Source organism: Tursiops truncatus, chromosome 11, assembly GCF_011762595.2.
Source record: "Tursiops truncatus isolate mTurTru1 chromosome 11, mTurTru1.mat.Y, whole genome shotgun sequence".
Taxonomy (NCBI): Eukaryota; Metazoa; Chordata; class Mammalia; order Artiodactyla; family Delphinidae; genus Tursiops; species Tursiops truncatus.
The window spans coordinates 5,927,786-5,944,626 of NC_047044.1; the positions used below are offsets into that span (position 1 = coordinate 5,927,786).

Below are 16,841 nucleotides of genomic sequence, written 5' to 3' on the forward strand. Positions count from 1 at the left end.
GGTGCTGTGGCCGTCCGGATGGGAGAAAGGGTCTGTAACCTCTGGGTCAGCAGCTGACCCCCTGAGTGCCCGTATCTGCCAGGTCAGGGGGTCCAGAGATGACTTAGCTGTGCCTGGCACTCTCAGGGAGTTCTAGGCTCTGTGCAGAAGTACTCCCAGAGCGGCATCCTTGTTGTGATGAACACTGCACCGAGTCCTGGGGGGAGGCGGGGAGGGAGGGGGGCCATCTCACCCTGCCAGCAGTAAGTGAAAGGTCACCAGGTGGGGGCAGAGGTGGGGTGAGGGCAGCAGGGAACAGCCGACGCAAAGCCTAGAGGTGAAAAGCCTCGGTCAGGTGGGAGAGTGGGCTCAGGCGTGGACAGTGGTGTGGGAGATGGAAAAGCCTCGGTCGGGTGGGAGAGTGGGCTCGGGCGTGGACAGTGGTGTGGGAGATGGAAAAGCCTCGGTCGGGTGGGAGAGTGGGCTCGGGCGTGGACAGTGGTGTGGGCGGTGGTGGCCTGCCAGCAGAGCCACGCGTGCCCATTGCTCTCTGAGCCTGAGATCTGGAGATTGAAACCTGCAGATGTAGGAGCGGCAGGGAATCACCTCTGGCTGCATCTTAGGCATGTCAGGTGCGAGCCTGGTTCCTAGCCCCTCCTTCGACAGCCACCAGGGCCCTACGTGCTACTCCAGCTTCACCAAACCCGTGCAGGCGCGCGCACACACACACACACACACACACACACACACACGGCAGGCATCCCACGCCCAGACACACCTCTCCCCGCGCTGGTCCTCGTGCAGTTTAGGGAGAGGCTCCCCTGCCTCTCAGCTTGGTTCCCGATCCCTGGTCTTACCTGGTCTTACCACTTCTCTCCCCCTGGTCGGGCGGCTCCCTGAGGGCAGGCCTTGGCCTCATGCCCACTGCCTATCCCCTGCCTTGTTGAGTGAGTGAATGAATGGACAGGCACACGTGGCTAATCCCAGTTCTCTCGGGGAAGACGTGGGCATTAGAGAGATGACTTCAGATGAGACGGCTGCTCGTGCAGATACACTCTAGGGCGGGGAAGTCAGCAAACCGTGTGCAGAGTCACAGGGGTCTGACGGGGAGGGATGAGAAATAAAAAAGCTTGTGGCCTTTGCCCCGGAATACCACTTCTGGGAATCCATCTGGAGGAAAAATCCCGAAAATTAAAAGGGCTACGGCTACCCAGACATGTCCCTCGCAGGGGAGTTTACTAATGGGGTGGAAGAGAGACAGCACACCGAGGTGGGAGGGGGGTCCCTTACGGCCTGGACAGCGGCAGGTGAGAAGGGCGGCCAGGACTGAGCCCCAGCGTGACAAGGGCACTAACTCAGCTTTCAGTGAAGAAGGGTGGGACGGTCACGTACAGAGTGATCTGTTAGCACTAGCAGAAACTCAGGACGTGAAAAAAGGCCGAAGTACAATATGTTCATGATTGGGGTTGTAGCTAGAGTGTAAATTTGTTGATCTTTTGTTTTCCGCTGTTTTTCAAAATTCCTTGTGAACTCAAATTTTGGAATAATAAAAGTCTTATTGGACAAGTGATAGGGACCCACGCTAAGTTCTCGAGGGCAGGAATGCTATGGAAAGGTCATGTCACAACCTGGGCTGGAAAGGGGCGGGGTAGGGTGGGGCCAGCCATGGGGAGGCACACGGTCCTTCCGGGGCTTCAGCCAGCCCGGTGCTGCCTTTTCCACGAAGCTCCCTGGTGCCCACGTCAGCCTCCACCTCTGCCCTCTTCCAGCCCCTCTGCCTGCTACTTTCTTGAACGTGTCAACTCTATTGGCATAAAATCATTTCGCAGTCTTGCTGTGGCTGCCTGACCTACCCAGTGCCTGACAATGAGGGACTGCTGAGCGTGGGAAGAGCAGGCCGCCTCGCAGACAGCCAGGTGAAGGAGCCATGGCAGGCTGGGGCGGGAGCCCTGCCACTCACGGAGAGCTCCCAGAGCCACCAGTGGAGGCCACTGGCGGGAAGGAGGACGGGAACGGGCCTCCAGGAAGCACCCACAGTAGCCCGGTAAGTGGAAAGGCCCGGATTTTATACTCAGCAGCTTTGGAAGGTGGAAGGAAATGCTGAGTTTCATTGGGAAGATGTGATGCTTGAAGGTATTCAGAATTCCAGGCAGAACCAGTGGTGAGAAATTTGTGCTGGTAGCAAGGCATTCGACCTGGCCAGAGTCAGGCGTGATGGACCAGCCAGAGGACCTGTGTCCATCGGGGCGGCACGGGGAGCTCCTGGGCCCATCTTGATTCTGCGGCGTTTTTCCCAAGGCAATGGGAAAGACGTACCCTCTGCCTGCCCCATCCACAGGCCCGCGGAGGTCATCACAGCCAGCTGGGCCTGTTTCATTTCTGAGGATGTTCTCTAAGAATCCTGGCAGAGCATTTCCCCTTCTTTTCTTAGAGCGTCTTGCTTTGGTTCCAGGGTTTGGTTGGTTGGTTGGCTTTTGTCCCCTTCCCTCTTTCCAGTCCAGCATTCTTATCCTCATCAAAAGAAATTTTTAAAAACTCCAGTGCCTCCCATAGGTGTCCAACCAGGATCGTGTTTACAGCTGTGCTGTCAGAGGCCCGAGGGCGGGCGGACAAAAGCGTCCTGTTCCCGTGCTGGCTCCGTCACCCACACGCTGGTGACCGCCGGCAGGCCGCTCACTGCTTGGCGCTCCTGGTTATAACGCTGCTGCTGCTGCCCCGGGCTGAGGCCGAATGGGACACTGTAATGAGCGTGCCTGCACAGCAGGGGCTCCAGGAACGGGGGTTCCCTTCCATCTGCTGCAGCCTCCTCTCCTGCCCATGCTAGAGAGATTAAAGGAGGAGCTGGTCTTGCCATAGACAAAGGGCAATGAAGAGGCATTCAGCAGGGCATTCCACTGCCTTCAAACCCCCGCCCCCTCCACCCGCCCCTGAAGCACTACCCGGTCAGAATGGCTTTTCTTCAGCTGAAGACTTTGGTCCTCATACTGGTGAAAGCGCCCACAAAGCAGGAAGACACTTTGGGCTGTGCTGACTGACCAGGAGCCCCACGTGGCTCCGTTCGTTCACTGAGCCCCAAAGCTCACGGGCTGGCAGTGTTTGAGGGCATCTGTTCCCGCTCCACCCTGATCCTGCCACGAGCTGCCCACAGGCGGGGCTGTGCCCACCACCACGATGGGGCTCACTGCTGGGCGAGGCTGAGGCAGGCAGGCCCACGAGCACAGCTCTTCTCCTACCAGCTCTCACTCTACGCCCCAAGGACCCACCAGCCGGCACTCAGTGCCATCAGTCATCTAGAGCTGCCTCACTGGGCAGCCCCTCCAGGGCCACACAGCCCATCCCTGATGGGACAGGCCTGCAGCCAGGGCCTCGGGGCCAGAGCTGCCTCTCCCAGCCAGTTCTCGGTCAGTCACTCGGTCCGCAAACACGGATCATGTGCCCCGTGCGCTGTTTAAAACCCTGAGGTACAGCCACACTCAAGATGTCCCTGTTCTCAAAGACTCTGTATTCCCCGGGGAGACAGAAACAGTCACAGAGCAGACACCGTGCGTGGACGTGCCCGGTGACTAGCAGGTGTTCTGGCTGAAGCCGCTGTGGGGTGCGCTGCCGTTTGCCGAGATGCAGGAGGCTGGGGGTGGGACCGCGCTGTGCTTTGTTCTGCTCTGTTTTCTGCTGTGGGAAGTGGAGTTAGGAGTTCGCCGTGGGCCGTGTTCGGTTTGTCCTGCCTGTTGGACAACCAAGTACAGGCGCTGATCTCTGAGTCTGGAGGATGGTGGAGCAGGCAGGCCTAGAGGTTTGGGCAGTGTTGGCACGTTAAGTGGCTGGAAAAGCCATGGGACAGGGTGACATCTTCCAGGAACGGAGCCCAAGAGGAGCCCAGGCCTTGTGGATGTGGCCCCCATAGGTGCACTGACCTCCTGGGGCCTGGGGCCACCCAAGGCTCCTTTAAAGGAGGGATTGTCCATGAAGTCGGAAAAAGCGATCCCACAAGGGTCTAGTATCGAGAATTATATATCTTATATAGAACTCTTACAACTCAACAGTGAAAAGGCAAACAACCCCGTTTAAAAGTGGGCAGAAGATTTGAATAGGCATCTCTCCACTGTTAAGCAGCTGGTAGGCGTGTTCCCCCAAGAAGGGCGACTCAGGCGGTGAGCAGGCCAGAACCTACGTCAGGAGGGAGAAACTCCAGGAGCTGAGGCTGCTCTGCTGGGAGGCCGGAAGGCCGAGGCAAGACTGACCTGCCGTCTAAATAAATCAATTCAAAAAAAAAAAAAAGACTGAGCGCTCCCTTCGGATGCGCTTTGTTGTCGGTTTTCCCACTTGGGGGGGACTTTGCCATCCCCCAGAGGGTATTCCCGCCTGTGACCCCTGGAGCACTCGTGCTGGCTTTGCTCAACAGTTGTTAACGTGTGGGTGGCCTGCGTGCGCCAGACACTGTGCTAAGTGCTTTACCTCCGTTATCTTCTTAATTCCCAAAACAACTCCAGTTACTGTTATCCCTGTTTTACAGGGAAGGAAACCAGGGCCCAGAATGGTTAAGCACCGTGCCGAAGGCCACACAGCAAGTTACTTACTGAATCTTGTACCCCAGCTGGTGTGACCTGGGGGCCAAGAGCCAGGACCCGCGGGTAGTGGTTGCACGGGGACACCATGTAGGTTATTATAAGGTGGAGCGGCCGTCAGCTGGAGTTGGGCAGCAAACTCCTGGTCCTTCGATGTTCGTTGCTGCTCAGCCGTCACTGGGAGACCACAGGCAGCAGCTGGGATTGAAGGTGAGGCCCAGATGAGGGATGCAGTGACCAGACCCCACAGGCCAGCACAGCAGTCTCAACAGAGCTCTGGCCCGCCCTGGGCTGGCTCCTTGCGTCTGGGTGTGAGCAATGGGCTTGCTGGTCTGGAAAGCTGACCCCACCAGTCATGTGCCTCATCTCCCAGCGCTGAGCCGGGACAGGCCCAGCCCAAGGGGCTCGGCATCAGAGCAGGGCTACGGCAGGAGACCCTGTGTCTCCCACACACAGCCGACCTGCTGGGGGGCCAGGAGCCCCAGAGAAGGCCCCAGCGGATGCCCGGACCAGGAGGTAGGTGGGTCCCAGGAGACTCAAGTCACACCTCCTGCCTGCCGTGCCAGCACCTCTGACAGCTCGGGGAGCGCCCTGGATCTGGGAGAACCCAGGCCCCAAAGCTCTAAGACCCGTGTGTATTCCACCCGAAATCTAATCCATCTGGTTCTCATTTATTTACACTTAACCCATCAAATGCAATTTTGCAAGAGCCGCTCGATGGCCAAGGGGACTTTCCGCCTAAGCCTCCCTTCTGAAAGGAGCCTCAGGAGGGGGAGGGCTGGGGCCTCAGCCCCCGGGGGCCAGGAGGGCGTTCTCAGGGTTGGAGGTTGAGTTCGGTTTCTGAGATGGGCCAGTGCCTCTGCCTCTGTTCCCGGACCCGTGCTGGGAGCTGGGGTGCTGGGGCCGGGCACAGGGCCTGACACACAGTAGGCTCTTGGCAGCCAGGAGAACATGGGTGGGGTTCAGGCAGAACACAGAGTCTCTGTTTCAAATTGTGAGGCGTTCGTGGGAAGCACGAAGCAACCAAAGCTGTATCCAGACGTAATTTTTAGTTGTTATAAATAGCTGCAAACCTGGATTCTGGGCCCAAAATAGGACAGACAGTCAGCTATTAATAAAAACAAACACCGGCACCTTGGGCCAAGAAGCAGACCTCCTGGGCAAACCACAGGCCTGCCTGCAGAGGCCTTTCAGAAGCAGGCCGACCCGCGGCCCGTCGGTGCCGGCTCTGGGATGCCTTCTTGCTGGAAAACAGCCTCGTCCGTCCCACACACGGGCCCATCCCAGATAGGACCCTTCAGCAGCTGGCGGGAGTGGAGGCGGCCTTCTCCCTGTGAGTGGTGGGCACTGAACAGAAGTGGGCAGAAACCACAGCTGAGGTCCGTCTCTCCCGACCCCGGTGCCCGGACCTATGCTCATGCAGGGCAGAGTGAGGCAGGGGGCACCTGACCCCAGACCCCTTGTTTGGACTTGATCTTTGGTGCCGGGGTGCTGTGTCTTGTTCCGACTAGAGTCGTCACAGTGGGCCCTGGGATTGCGAGGGAGAGACGAGAGGCCGGGCGATCCAGGAGCGTGTTGACGCCTGTAGGGAGAGGCTGAGGCCCAAGGCAAGGCTGTGCCCTGGGAGTAGAGGCAGGACAGACGGGCAGGGCGGAGAGGGAGAGTCACCAGGCTTGGTGACTGCTTGGGTGTGGGGCAAGCCCCCGGAGGGAGGGGGCTTCTTGGGCCAGGGTGGCTGGGAGGGGGGCGGGCAGAGCCAGAACGAGGCCCCTCTTTGGCCCTCCTGGGCGCCCTTGTCCCCCTCCCTCCCTCCCTCCCACCTTCCGTGTCCTCACTGTGCACCCGGCGTGGGGCCTCGGGCTGGGGAGCAGCCTCCCAGGAGCCCAGGCCATATGTCTTCACCCCAGACCACATGGGACGATCTGTTGCAGAGGGTGTCCCCAGCGCCACCAGCTGGGGCCCCCAAGGCAGCGACTGGCTGCCGTTCAGCTTCCTCCCCCTGCCAGCACCCTGGCCTGCCACCAGCACCCCGACCCAGAAGGGCGGGGGCTCCAGCAGTCCCGGACGCAGCTGAAGACAGGTCTGTGGGAGACGTGGAAGGGAGAACGTTCTCCCGGGGAGGCTGCAGGCCGGGACCTTCCCAGAGGGTGACCTGGCTGGACCAGGCAGCCCACGATGAGCTCTGTGCCAGACCCTCACAGCGCTGGAGCCTTTGGGGTCCTTTCTCCACACTCTGTCCATCTCTTCTGCTGCCCGTTAAAAGGGTTTCCCGAGAGGAGCCTCCTAGAGTCTGCCCCAGAACCCCCGGGGCCTCCTCTCTGCTTTGTAGCCAAGTCCCTGTGCCGAGGAGCTCCCTGCCTTTTGGGAACGTTCAGCTGTGGTGATAAATAATGACGAAGGACCACGAGCTGCCAGCAAGATTCAGAGGTGGAGCGCTCCCCCGTCCCGTCCCACCCAGAGCTCGCTCAGGGAGCGTGGATCGTGGATCAGAAACAGGCTCAGCCTCCACCCGAGGCCTTGGTGGTTGGTGACACTCTGTCTTCCCCAGGGACTGTCCCCTCTGCCAGCAGGACTGGTGGGAGGGGGCCAGGAGGACCCAGACAGGGCTGGCTTTGCGAGAGCCCTGGGGGAATCTTCTTGAGGAGGGATGTGCAGGCCACAGAGCTTCCAGAACTCCTCTCCTGCCCAAGTAGCTGCAGCCCTTCCCCACCTGTGCCCCGCTCCGCACCTTCCACGAGACTTTGCTTCCGCATCTCTCACTTCTTGTTCTCCAGCCTCGGCTCCCATCACTTCCTCCACAAAGCCTCCGCCTCCACGCTTGGGTCCCACACGCCGCCGGCAGCTCGCCGAGCAGGGGCTTAACCAGTGGTATCACTTCGGGGAGTGGAGCACGTAGCGGGTACTCAGTGTCTGCGGAGGGAATGAGCAAAAGTGCTTCCAGTGGATTTCAAAGGCAAGAAGAACTTCTGCCTGGACCAGGAGGGAGAGGGCGTCCCAGGGAGAGGTGCACATGTGCGCGTGAAGGCATGTGTGATTGACGGGAGGGTTTCAGAGAACAGCGGGTGTCGGTGGGGCGGGCGGAGAGGTGGGCAGGCTATGGAGAGCCGTGAATGAGCCCCTCGGCCTGCCCAGAAGGAACCGCAACGGCGCCCTGCTCCGGGGGACTGGCCTTGTATGGTAGAGCTCCCTGTCACTGGTGTGTGCAGCACATGTGTGCCCTTCAGTCTATCCCGCTCACTCCTGAGCACCCACTCAGCCCGACCCTCTGCTGGGTGCAGGGATGTGCAGGAGACTCTGGGCTGACAACAGCCCAGAGCAGAGACAGCATGGCCAAGCCCGAGGTCCGGGGCAGAGGAAGAAGGTTGTGAACAAAGGTCTTCTTGGTCTGGGAGCCAGCGGTCAGCAAATTCTGCCCGGCACCAGGAAGACTTTGGAGAGGAGGGAGCTCTTGCCCCGGGTTTTAGAGACGTGAGCACGTGGGCCGGGGGACGATTGTAAGAACAGATGCCCAGGGAGCTTACACTCGCCTCGAAGCATCCTCACTCAGAGAAGCACGTCATGGAAGAGTAGAGTAAGGGCTTTGGGTCCAGTCTCGCTGGGCTTCCCATCCCCCTCCACCGGTTCTAGAGCACTGGGCAAGTCTCTTCCCCTCTCAGCTTCTCATGTGAGAATTGGCTTGATAAGAATAATGCCCCCTGTGTGGAGCTGTTGTGCAGACGTATTAAGACAGTGCCTGAGCTCCCCAGCCGGGCCCTGGCCAGCAGTGAGAGCTATTATTTATGATGAGGAGGCTGCCAGCCCCACCAGTCAACGTGAATACTCATGTAGGAGGTGGGGGGCTCCCACATAGGGGCCCAGCCGAGCATGGAGCAGTCAGTTCCCCAGGAGAGAAGGAAGAGGACCGCGTGTATCTCGAGCACTCCAGGAGGGCTTCCTGGAGGACACAGTCTGGGTCCTTCCTGTGGACGAGACCTGGGCACCCTCCACGGGCCAAGAGGCCGGGGGCGGAACTCAGGTTGCCCGACTCCCAGATGTAGGCTGTCTCCTTGCCACGGGGCACCTCGTATACCAGAATGTGCCAAGTCCGTGGGGACCAAGGAGCCGTGTGCGCCGGGCTTGCCCCAGTCAGGAGGGCCAAGGAGCTAATTGTTTCCCACAGTGCCTGCCGGGCCTGCTCCGGGCCTCCAGGGGAACCCAGTCTGTCCTAGGCCGGCGGGCAGGCATCTCAAGGACCCAACTGCTTCCGTTGGTACCGTTCAGACCTCACCGTGGGTCCCATGCGGAGGGCTGGGGACGCAGGGGTGTGAGGGGTATGAGGCCAGTTCTCAGCCAGTCTCTAGAGAAGGTGGTGATGACTGCAGGCTACCCAAAGGAATTCTGAGACGGATTTCCTGCCCAGCTTGGGGGAGGCCTGTGTTTGGGCCACAGTGGAAAAAGGGTGCAGAGCGGGCAGCCCCCTCTTCCCTCCTGCTTAATCTTAGGGCTTTATCGTTTGGGAGCGAGGGTGCGGGGTGAGGGGTGGGGGGAGAATGTTTACATGGCTTCGCATTTGTTTCAAATTATTCGTCAGCGCTGGAGTCATTGTTCCCCGCTAGTGTAAACAGTGGCAAGGCCCAGCCACCCTGCCAGCTCGCTGAGGCTTTGTAGGTGTGTGACGTCAGTGCCCTTTGGTTCCTAGCTTCCAGTGAGGTGACGGGGTGGGCCAGGCCAGATGGGGGAACCAGGGAGTTCACTGATGATGGGGTGGAAGTAGTGTTTCCACACTATGAATTCAGTGTTTGAGGGCCTGTATCTGTGGCTTGTTTTACCAATTGAACCTTTGCGAGGGCTGGGGAAGCCGAGGTACAGAGCAAAGGACCTGAGAGCCATGGGAAGAACCTCAAAGAGCGTGACTCAGTCCGCACACGTCCCGGGAGCGGCTCCCCGTGTTCAAATCTTATCCTTACGTGTGTGCCGGCACGCGGGCCTCGGAGCCTCTGGCGGGTGTTATTGGGACAGAAACGGGGCTGAGCCGGTATGCTGGGACTCTCCTTAGTTACTCATGCAGGCTGGCCCCAGCTTCGTGTTTGCAGATACTTTCAAGCTGACACCCAGCTTGAGTTCGTTTCAAGAGCAGCCGGTTCTTCATCACCTTAGTCTGAACGCACTTGCTGGTGTGGCCAGCTTAGCAAGGGCTCCAGAGGCGCGTGCTCAGGAGCTGGACAGCAGGTCTGAGCCCTGCCTCTGCTCCAAGCAGCTCTGTGGCTTTGCCCAGGTTACTTCAACTCTCAGTGCCTCAGTGTCTTCATCTGTAAAATGGAGTCGGTAACACGGCCTATCACTCAGTGTTGCCGCAAGGATCGGGCGTGTGGGTGGAGTGAGGCCCTGTGCCTGACACACGACGAGCGCTCCAGGAAGGTTAGCTTTATGTTATTAATAGGATGAACAGGACACAGTGCCTGGCTCAGAGCTGTTCATGGTCTGGTGCAGGCGGGGGCAGACCCCCAGAGGCAGACGCTGCTGGGGTGTGGAGGGGAGATGCCCCCAGCAAAGGTGACCCTGGCACTGGGCCTTTAGGGAACCATCAGTAAGACTCATTGAGTGTAGAAAGGTCTTCCGAAAAATCCCTCTCTATCCTTCCCAGCTTCCCCCGGAACCCCCTGTCAGTCTCCTCTCAGCAAGAGCCACCTTTACCGTTTTAGCTCTAATTGTTGGTGGCTTTTATAGTTCAGAGCTCTGCCTCCGTCCTGGCTGCCACAGGGCTGACATTTGAGCTTGCAGGAGAATAATGACCTGCCTCGCCGTCAGCCTCAAAGGCAGCAGTGTGGTCTCATGGGTGGGGAAGTGGTCCGTTGTCCCTGAGCCGAAGTAGGACCCAGCTGACATAGCGCCAGCACTGAGTCCTCCCCGGGTTCAGTGCAGGTCAGTCTGCCTGAGTCTGTACCTTTTCACATCCTTTTGGTGCCAGTACTTAAAGGTGGTTGTGTTAAAAAGAACTGTTTAGGGGGCTTCCCCGGTGGCGCAGTGGTTGAGAGTCCGCCTGCCGATGCAGGGGACACGGGTTCGTGCCCCGGTCCGGGAGGATCCCACGTGCCGCGGAGCGGCTGGGCCCGTGGGCCATGGCCGCTGAGCCTGCGCGTCCGGAGCCTGTGCTCCGCAGCAGGAGAGGCCACAACGGTGAGAGGCCCGCGTACCGCCAAAAAAAAAAAAAAAAAAGAACTGTTTAAAAAGTTCAGTGCCAAAGCTAGTGAGTGTGTGTGTGTGCACGCCCGTGTGTTGGGGGTCGTGGGATTGGCTCAAAGCAGCCAGTAGCTCACGTTGCCTTTGTGGTTTCATATATTTGCCTATTAAAATGACAATACAGACACGGCACATTAAGGTTTAAGAAGCCGTTCTTTCATTAAACAAGCTGACAGTGTAGAGGGTTATGACTTGGGTAATTGAAACATGCTGTTCTGTTCAAGACCAGAACTTCATAAAGGCTCCTTTCAGCCAATAGCACCCTTTGTGCCAGCAGCCTCTGGTCAAAACTGAGTGTCGACCCCGAGGTCTGTCTCTCCCGGAGAGTGGGAAAGACCGCTCAGCAGCTCTCCGTAGCAGTCTCGGCAGCCAGAGGTCAGGGCCTTTTAAAAACCTCCCCTTCTCGGGGCTTTTGAAATCAGTTTTCGAGGCAGAAAGCAGGCTGCCCTGGCCTCCAGCCTCTCCCTTGCCGCAAGGTCTGTACTGCGGGTTGCAGATCTGAGGTGTGACTGAAGAAAGGGGACGGTGGGATTTGGTTCGCAACGCTCTTCGAGCCGGGCGTGGATGGTGTTAGTTGCAGGTCTTCCTGGAGAGGGAGGGTTAGGTGACATCAGTGAGAGCCCAGGTTTGGGAGGCGGACCACCAGGCTCGATTCCTGCCTCTGTGGGACCTTGGATAAGTAACTTGGCCTCTCTGTACCTCAGTTTACTCATCTGTAAAATAGACCCAGACCTAGATCTGATGTATAGGGTTTCTGTGAAAATTAAAGGTGTTAACGCAGGTAAGACGTTTAGAGTAGCGCTGGCCACCCAGGAAAGCCAGGGCCAGCCAGCACTGCAGCCTTTGTAAGCGTCTACCTCTGTGGAGTAACTCCATGAAGTACTGCTGGAGGGTACCACCGTGGGGTACCACCGAGCGGTACCTCTGTGGTATCGCTCTGCAGCCAGGAGAGCTGATGGCATCCGTGTCCTTCCAGGTGACCACGCCTCACTTGTAGCTCCAGGTGTGATCTCTCTTGTCCCCTTCTCTTCCTTTTCTCACAGATGTGGACGAGTGTCAGGACAACAACGGCGGCTGCCAGCAGATCTGTGTCAATGCCATGGGCAGCTACGAGTGTCAGTGCCACAGCGGCTTCTTCCTCAGCGACAACCAGCACACCTGCATCCACCGCTCCAACGGTGCGTACTGGCTCGCGCTGCCCCGTCACGCCCCCTCCCCTGTGGAAACAGGTGGCCTCTGGGAAGCCCCTCTCCGCGTCTTGATCCTGGGGGCCTCAGGGTCAAGGCAGGGAACTCTGGTGCGGGCCTGCATGGCTGTTGTGTGCTTCTGGTGTCGGTTCTGCAGGGACACCTCCCAGCTCCCGCCCTCTGCCCCTACAGCAGGGCTGTCGGTGTTTCTGGTGTTCTTACGTGGGGACGAGATGGGGCCGCAGATGGGCAGATGTGTCCGGAGAAGCTATTTTCCGTTCTGGGCTGGGGGCTGGATGTGGCTAGGAAGAGTGGGGCCCCATTCCCGACGGTCCCCTTTCCCTGAGGGGGGCTCGAGGTCTGACCGGGCCGAGGGCTCGTTTCTCAGTCTCTTGCGTGTTCACTGGGTCACCAGCCAGCAGAGGGCCTTTGGGGTCAGGAGCCGGCTGCTCTCTGTAGGCCGGGTGGGATGGCAGGCCAGCTCGGGGCAGTGCAGAGGGTCAGAGGAGGAAGACTCCAGCCAACTGGAGTGCCTGGGGAGCCTGGGGACAGCCCCAGGCTGGGACAGAGCCTGGCCTCCAGCTGAGCCCAGCAAATGAAGGCCCTTGGTGTCAGGGCAGTGGTGGTCAGTTTGGGCCCAAAGCAGCAGGGCTGTGAAATGGGACAGCTGGCCTGAAGCCAGGACCCATGTGGCTTCCAGGCAGAGGAAGCAGCATTCTGGAAGGCGTGGAGGCACATCCTGGCTAAGATAATGGCAAAGCCCAGAATCTCCAGGCGGGCTGTGTGCTGCAGCAGAGCGGCTGTGCCCTCCTGCGGCCGGCTGTGCTGTACCTTCAAGAGAGCAGATGCGGAAGGAGGACCAGGCAGCCCCACGGTTCCAGCCTCAGCCCCTCGCCGTTCGCTGACGCTAGACAAGGAGGAGGTGCTGGAGGGGCCCTGTAGGGCCTCATCTCTGGTCTGTGGCACGGTTCACACTGAGAGGCAGGGAATAAAAAGGGCGGGCGCTGGGCTCCAGGTCCGACAGGGTGTGAATCCAGCTCCGCCACTCCCTAGCTGGGAGCCCTTCCTCAGGCGGCTCTGCAGCTCCGAACCTCAACTTCCTCATCTGCAAAACGGGGCCGTGGTGTTGACCCGGCAGGGTCTTTGGAGGATAGGACCAGATCCTGGGAGTAAAGTGCTGGCGTGCGCTAAAGCTAACAGAGGCTGTGAGGTGAGACTTGGGGGCCCTGGGCATGATCTTTATTTGAAAACAGTTCCTGAGATAGAAAAGCAAAAAACATTTAAGAAGTACAAATCCCAGGGTAATTAAGCAGAACTACTCTACTGGACTCCTTAGAATTCTTAGCGTTTGTTTAGGCGGTTTCCTCAAAGACAAGACAGCCCGATAATCCCCATCCCTGCCGGGTCCCCAGAAGGACGGAAAGGCCGAGCTCCGAGGTCCCTGGGCACCTGCTCCGGGCGCGTTGGCCAGACGTCCACGGCACTGTAGAAGACCTCCCAGCTGTGGGGCTGTGGGGTCGAGCTGCCCAAAGCAAGGACCCTGGCTCCACACTGAGTTTTATAAAAAGCAGATTTATGAGGAAGAGTGTGAGCGTTGGGGGTGGGACAGGAGTCCTGCTCTCATCGGGGAGAGGGGTTTACCGGGCGGCGGCTGCTCTGAGCGAGCTGTAACGTCCCCGACGCCGGGACGGCCGGAGCCCCTGTCAGCCGGGCTGTGTGTGCCCTGTTCCCTTGAAGAGCAGCTTTCCCGCGAGCAGGGCTCCAGGTGGAGCTGTGCCCCCCGTTGAAAAGAGGGTGAGCGGGAAGGGGGAAAGAGCGTGATGCAAGACAGTGGCCGGTGTGGAACCAGGTCCTGGTTTGGCCTGTGAGCATGCGTTGTTCTAAGGACGTTACAAAGCAAACCTCAGCATCGGCCGGCGGTGGGGGGCACGATGATGGGGGGACAGCGACAGTGGCTGCTGTGGGGTCACACGCTTACTCTGAGCTGGGCCCTCACAGCAGCCTGGCGAGGCCGGGGTGTTATGACCCTGCAACAGGTGAGGACCCTGCCCAGTCAAGTTAGGGGACCTGCCCGAGGTCATACCTTAGGGACACGGCAGTCAGGATTCCAGCCCAGGTCGCTAGCTGTGACATGATGAGGCTGGTAAGGAAAGAAACCAGGGAGAGGAACAGACAGAAATAGGCAGGCGCTGAAGGCCTCTTTGAGGAAGCCACGTGTGAGCTGAAATGGAACGAGGAGGGAGAGCAACTGTGAGGCCAGGTGGGGTGTGTGTAAAGGCCCCGAGGTGGGAATGGACCAGACTCCCGGGAAACGCAGAATGAAGGGCAGGATGGTGGGCACGGTGATCCCAGGATGAGGGGAGCTTGGCAGGGGCCAGACCATGAGGCTGGTGGAATGTGGGCGGGAGTTTGGATTTCATGCGGGGAGCAGCCATGGGAAGCTGGGTAAGCAGAGGCGGGGAAATGATGCTGGAGGGGAAGGGCGGGGGACGTCTAGGGAAACCAGATGCTTCAGGGGCTGGGCCTCAAACGAATCGTGCAGTGGAGCCTGGAGTCTACGTGCCTCACCCCACCCAAAGGCCTGGGTGGCCAGATCTGGATTTATAGGTGAAGCCAGGAATCTAGATGTAACCAGAATACAGGTTTGGGGGACTAACCCCAATCTACATTAACGGACATATTGGTTAAAGAAGAGTCCCTTTTCTCATTAGGACTTTTGTGTCAGTCTCCTAATTTTTAAATCTGGGCAATGAATCAATCTGAAAAACAGGAGACAACTTCTTGGATACCCGCTGAAGGACCAGCGGCAGCATTTCCAGGGCTCCCGAAGGCTCTGTGGAAGGTCCCAAGAGGACAGGACAAGTGCGCAGGACGTTGGCCAGCCGCTTGGTCGTGCCTGTGGGTGGGGACGGGCCTGGGTGCCTGGCCACGCGGCTCCCTCCTGAGCCTCTGTTGGTTGTCAGGACAGTTGCTCATCGTGATTGCGTGCTACCTTCAGTGACGATTGTTAGAGCTCAGAAGAGCACGTTCACGGTGCTGAGACCCAGCTTGTTTTGTACCTAAGTGGCCTCTGTTCCCCAGATCAGATTCCTCATGTCACCTGACTCTTCCTAATGCCTGTCAGCCCCTTGGAGCCTCCCCTGAGCTGGGTTTGATTAGAGGGGACCAGACACGTGAGCAGGGTCTGCTCCAGGCTCCCGGCCGAGAAACAAGGCCACGGGGCTCAGACCTTCTGAGCGGCCCCACCTCCCAGGCGATGACACAAACCCTGGCCGGAGGCGTGTGGATCTGGCCAGGCTGGGGTTGTGGGTTTTAGGTTCTCAGCCGTTCTCACCTCCACTGGTCACATGGCCTCTGCAGTTACTCCTGCCTCTCTGGGTCTCCTTGTCTATAAATTGGGACCAGCAATCCCTCCCAGGCAAGTGAGGGCTCCGTTAGGGGAAATGCTTTGAAGGGGTCAAGTGCGGTGCCCGCCCTAGGAGTGGCAACTCACATAGACAGCTTCTTTAGGCCTTTAGAACTCATGCTTGATTTGGGGACACAGGCTGTTCCTCTCTCCCAGCTCTGGGTGGGAGGGGACCCACAGCTGTTGAGAGCTGTGGCCTGTCTCTGCTCCGCACTTCGCTGAGCTGGTTCTGGCTCCATCACAGCCCACACTCACTTCCCACTCAGCCTCTGGTCCAGCAAGCCGTTAAGTCCCTCTTCCACCCCACAGCCTGGGGGAAGCCGGGCCAGGCCACTCCCAGCCTCCGCCTCTCCATTGTAATCATGCTCCCAGGGGGCCTCCCCGGTCCCAGAGTACCCAGAGTAGACGGGCCACCAAGCGGCTAGCACGTTCGAGCTCCCTCCCTCTCCCGTGCCTGCTCTTTTTTTAAAAAGACTTATGTCGTATCTATGCTCCAAGAAGGTGTTGACTCCTGGATGAACTTTTCCCTTTCCTTCCAGTGACGAATCCTTTCTTTCAGTCTGAGCAAACTTGATTTAGGGAGACGAAGGAGCTCCAACAGCTCTGACGAGCTGTGCGATGGCAGGTCACTCTTCCATTCGTTCATGTGCCAGGTGCTGGCTGGTCCCCAGGATCCCCGTGTGGGCAAAAGCAGGCATGATCCCTGTGAAGCTTTGCATCCAGAAAGGGGATGAAATGCTAAATAAGGACCCTAGGAGTTACCTTGTGATAGTGAGCTGAGAAAACCACTCTGGAGGGAGGGACCTAGGGGCTCCAGTGTGGCCGTCTGAACAGCAGAGACAGTAATGAGAATGGTCTCCTGGCCGGCCTGGTGGAGGATTGCTCTCTCCCTGGCACTGATCCTGGGCCACCACTGTTGCCGATGGTAGTGGGTTTGAGACACGTGTGCCCTCTCCCCGACGCAGGAAGCTGTCCTGCACGGCCGGGCTCTGAAGCCTCACCAGGTGCCTGCAGTGGTCCAATCTGTGGTGGTGGTGGAAGGCCCCAGAGTGAGAGGAAGTGTCACATCGTCCCCACAGCTGTAGGCAGCAGGACAGGCTGGCAGGGGCACTTAAGGGGCTGTACCTGTCAAAGTTCATCCCCGAGGGCCCTTTGGCACAGAGGGGACCTGTCATCTCTGTGTTATGCCGTGACTAGGAGCACAGGTTCCAGGGCCCCACAGCCTAGGCTGGAATCCCAGCTCCAGCACCTGTCAGCTGTGTGACCTTGAGCAAGTCACTTAACCTCTCTGTGCCTGGTCTGTACAATGGGGATAGTCAAAGTCCCTACTTCATAGAGTTAAAAAGATACTGAAAAGAAAGTCTCAATAGATGTGGGCTCTTATTATCGTTATTTATCACAGATGAGGAAACAGGCCCCGAGAGGGCAGGGCCTCACCCCCTCTGGGCCAGTTTCCCGAGCCAGCAGCAGAGTCGGGGCCTGGGTGCA

The 16,841-nt window shown here is 58.7% G+C and overlaps 1 protein-coding gene across 1 annotated transcript in view; it reads left to right on the forward strand.

The window, feature by feature from the left end:
• Positions 1–16,841, forward strand: part of SCUBE1 (signal peptide, CUB domain and EGF like domain containing 1) — a 127,016-nt gene that overhangs the window by 35,310 nt on the left and 74,865 nt on the right. Inside the window, exon 4 of the mRNA XM_073788106.1 lies at positions 11,804–11,938. Within this exon, the coding sequence (XP_073644207.1) occupies positions 11,804–11,938 (135 nt within the window). The remainder of the gene's footprint in view (positions 1–11,803; positions 11,939–16,841) is intronic.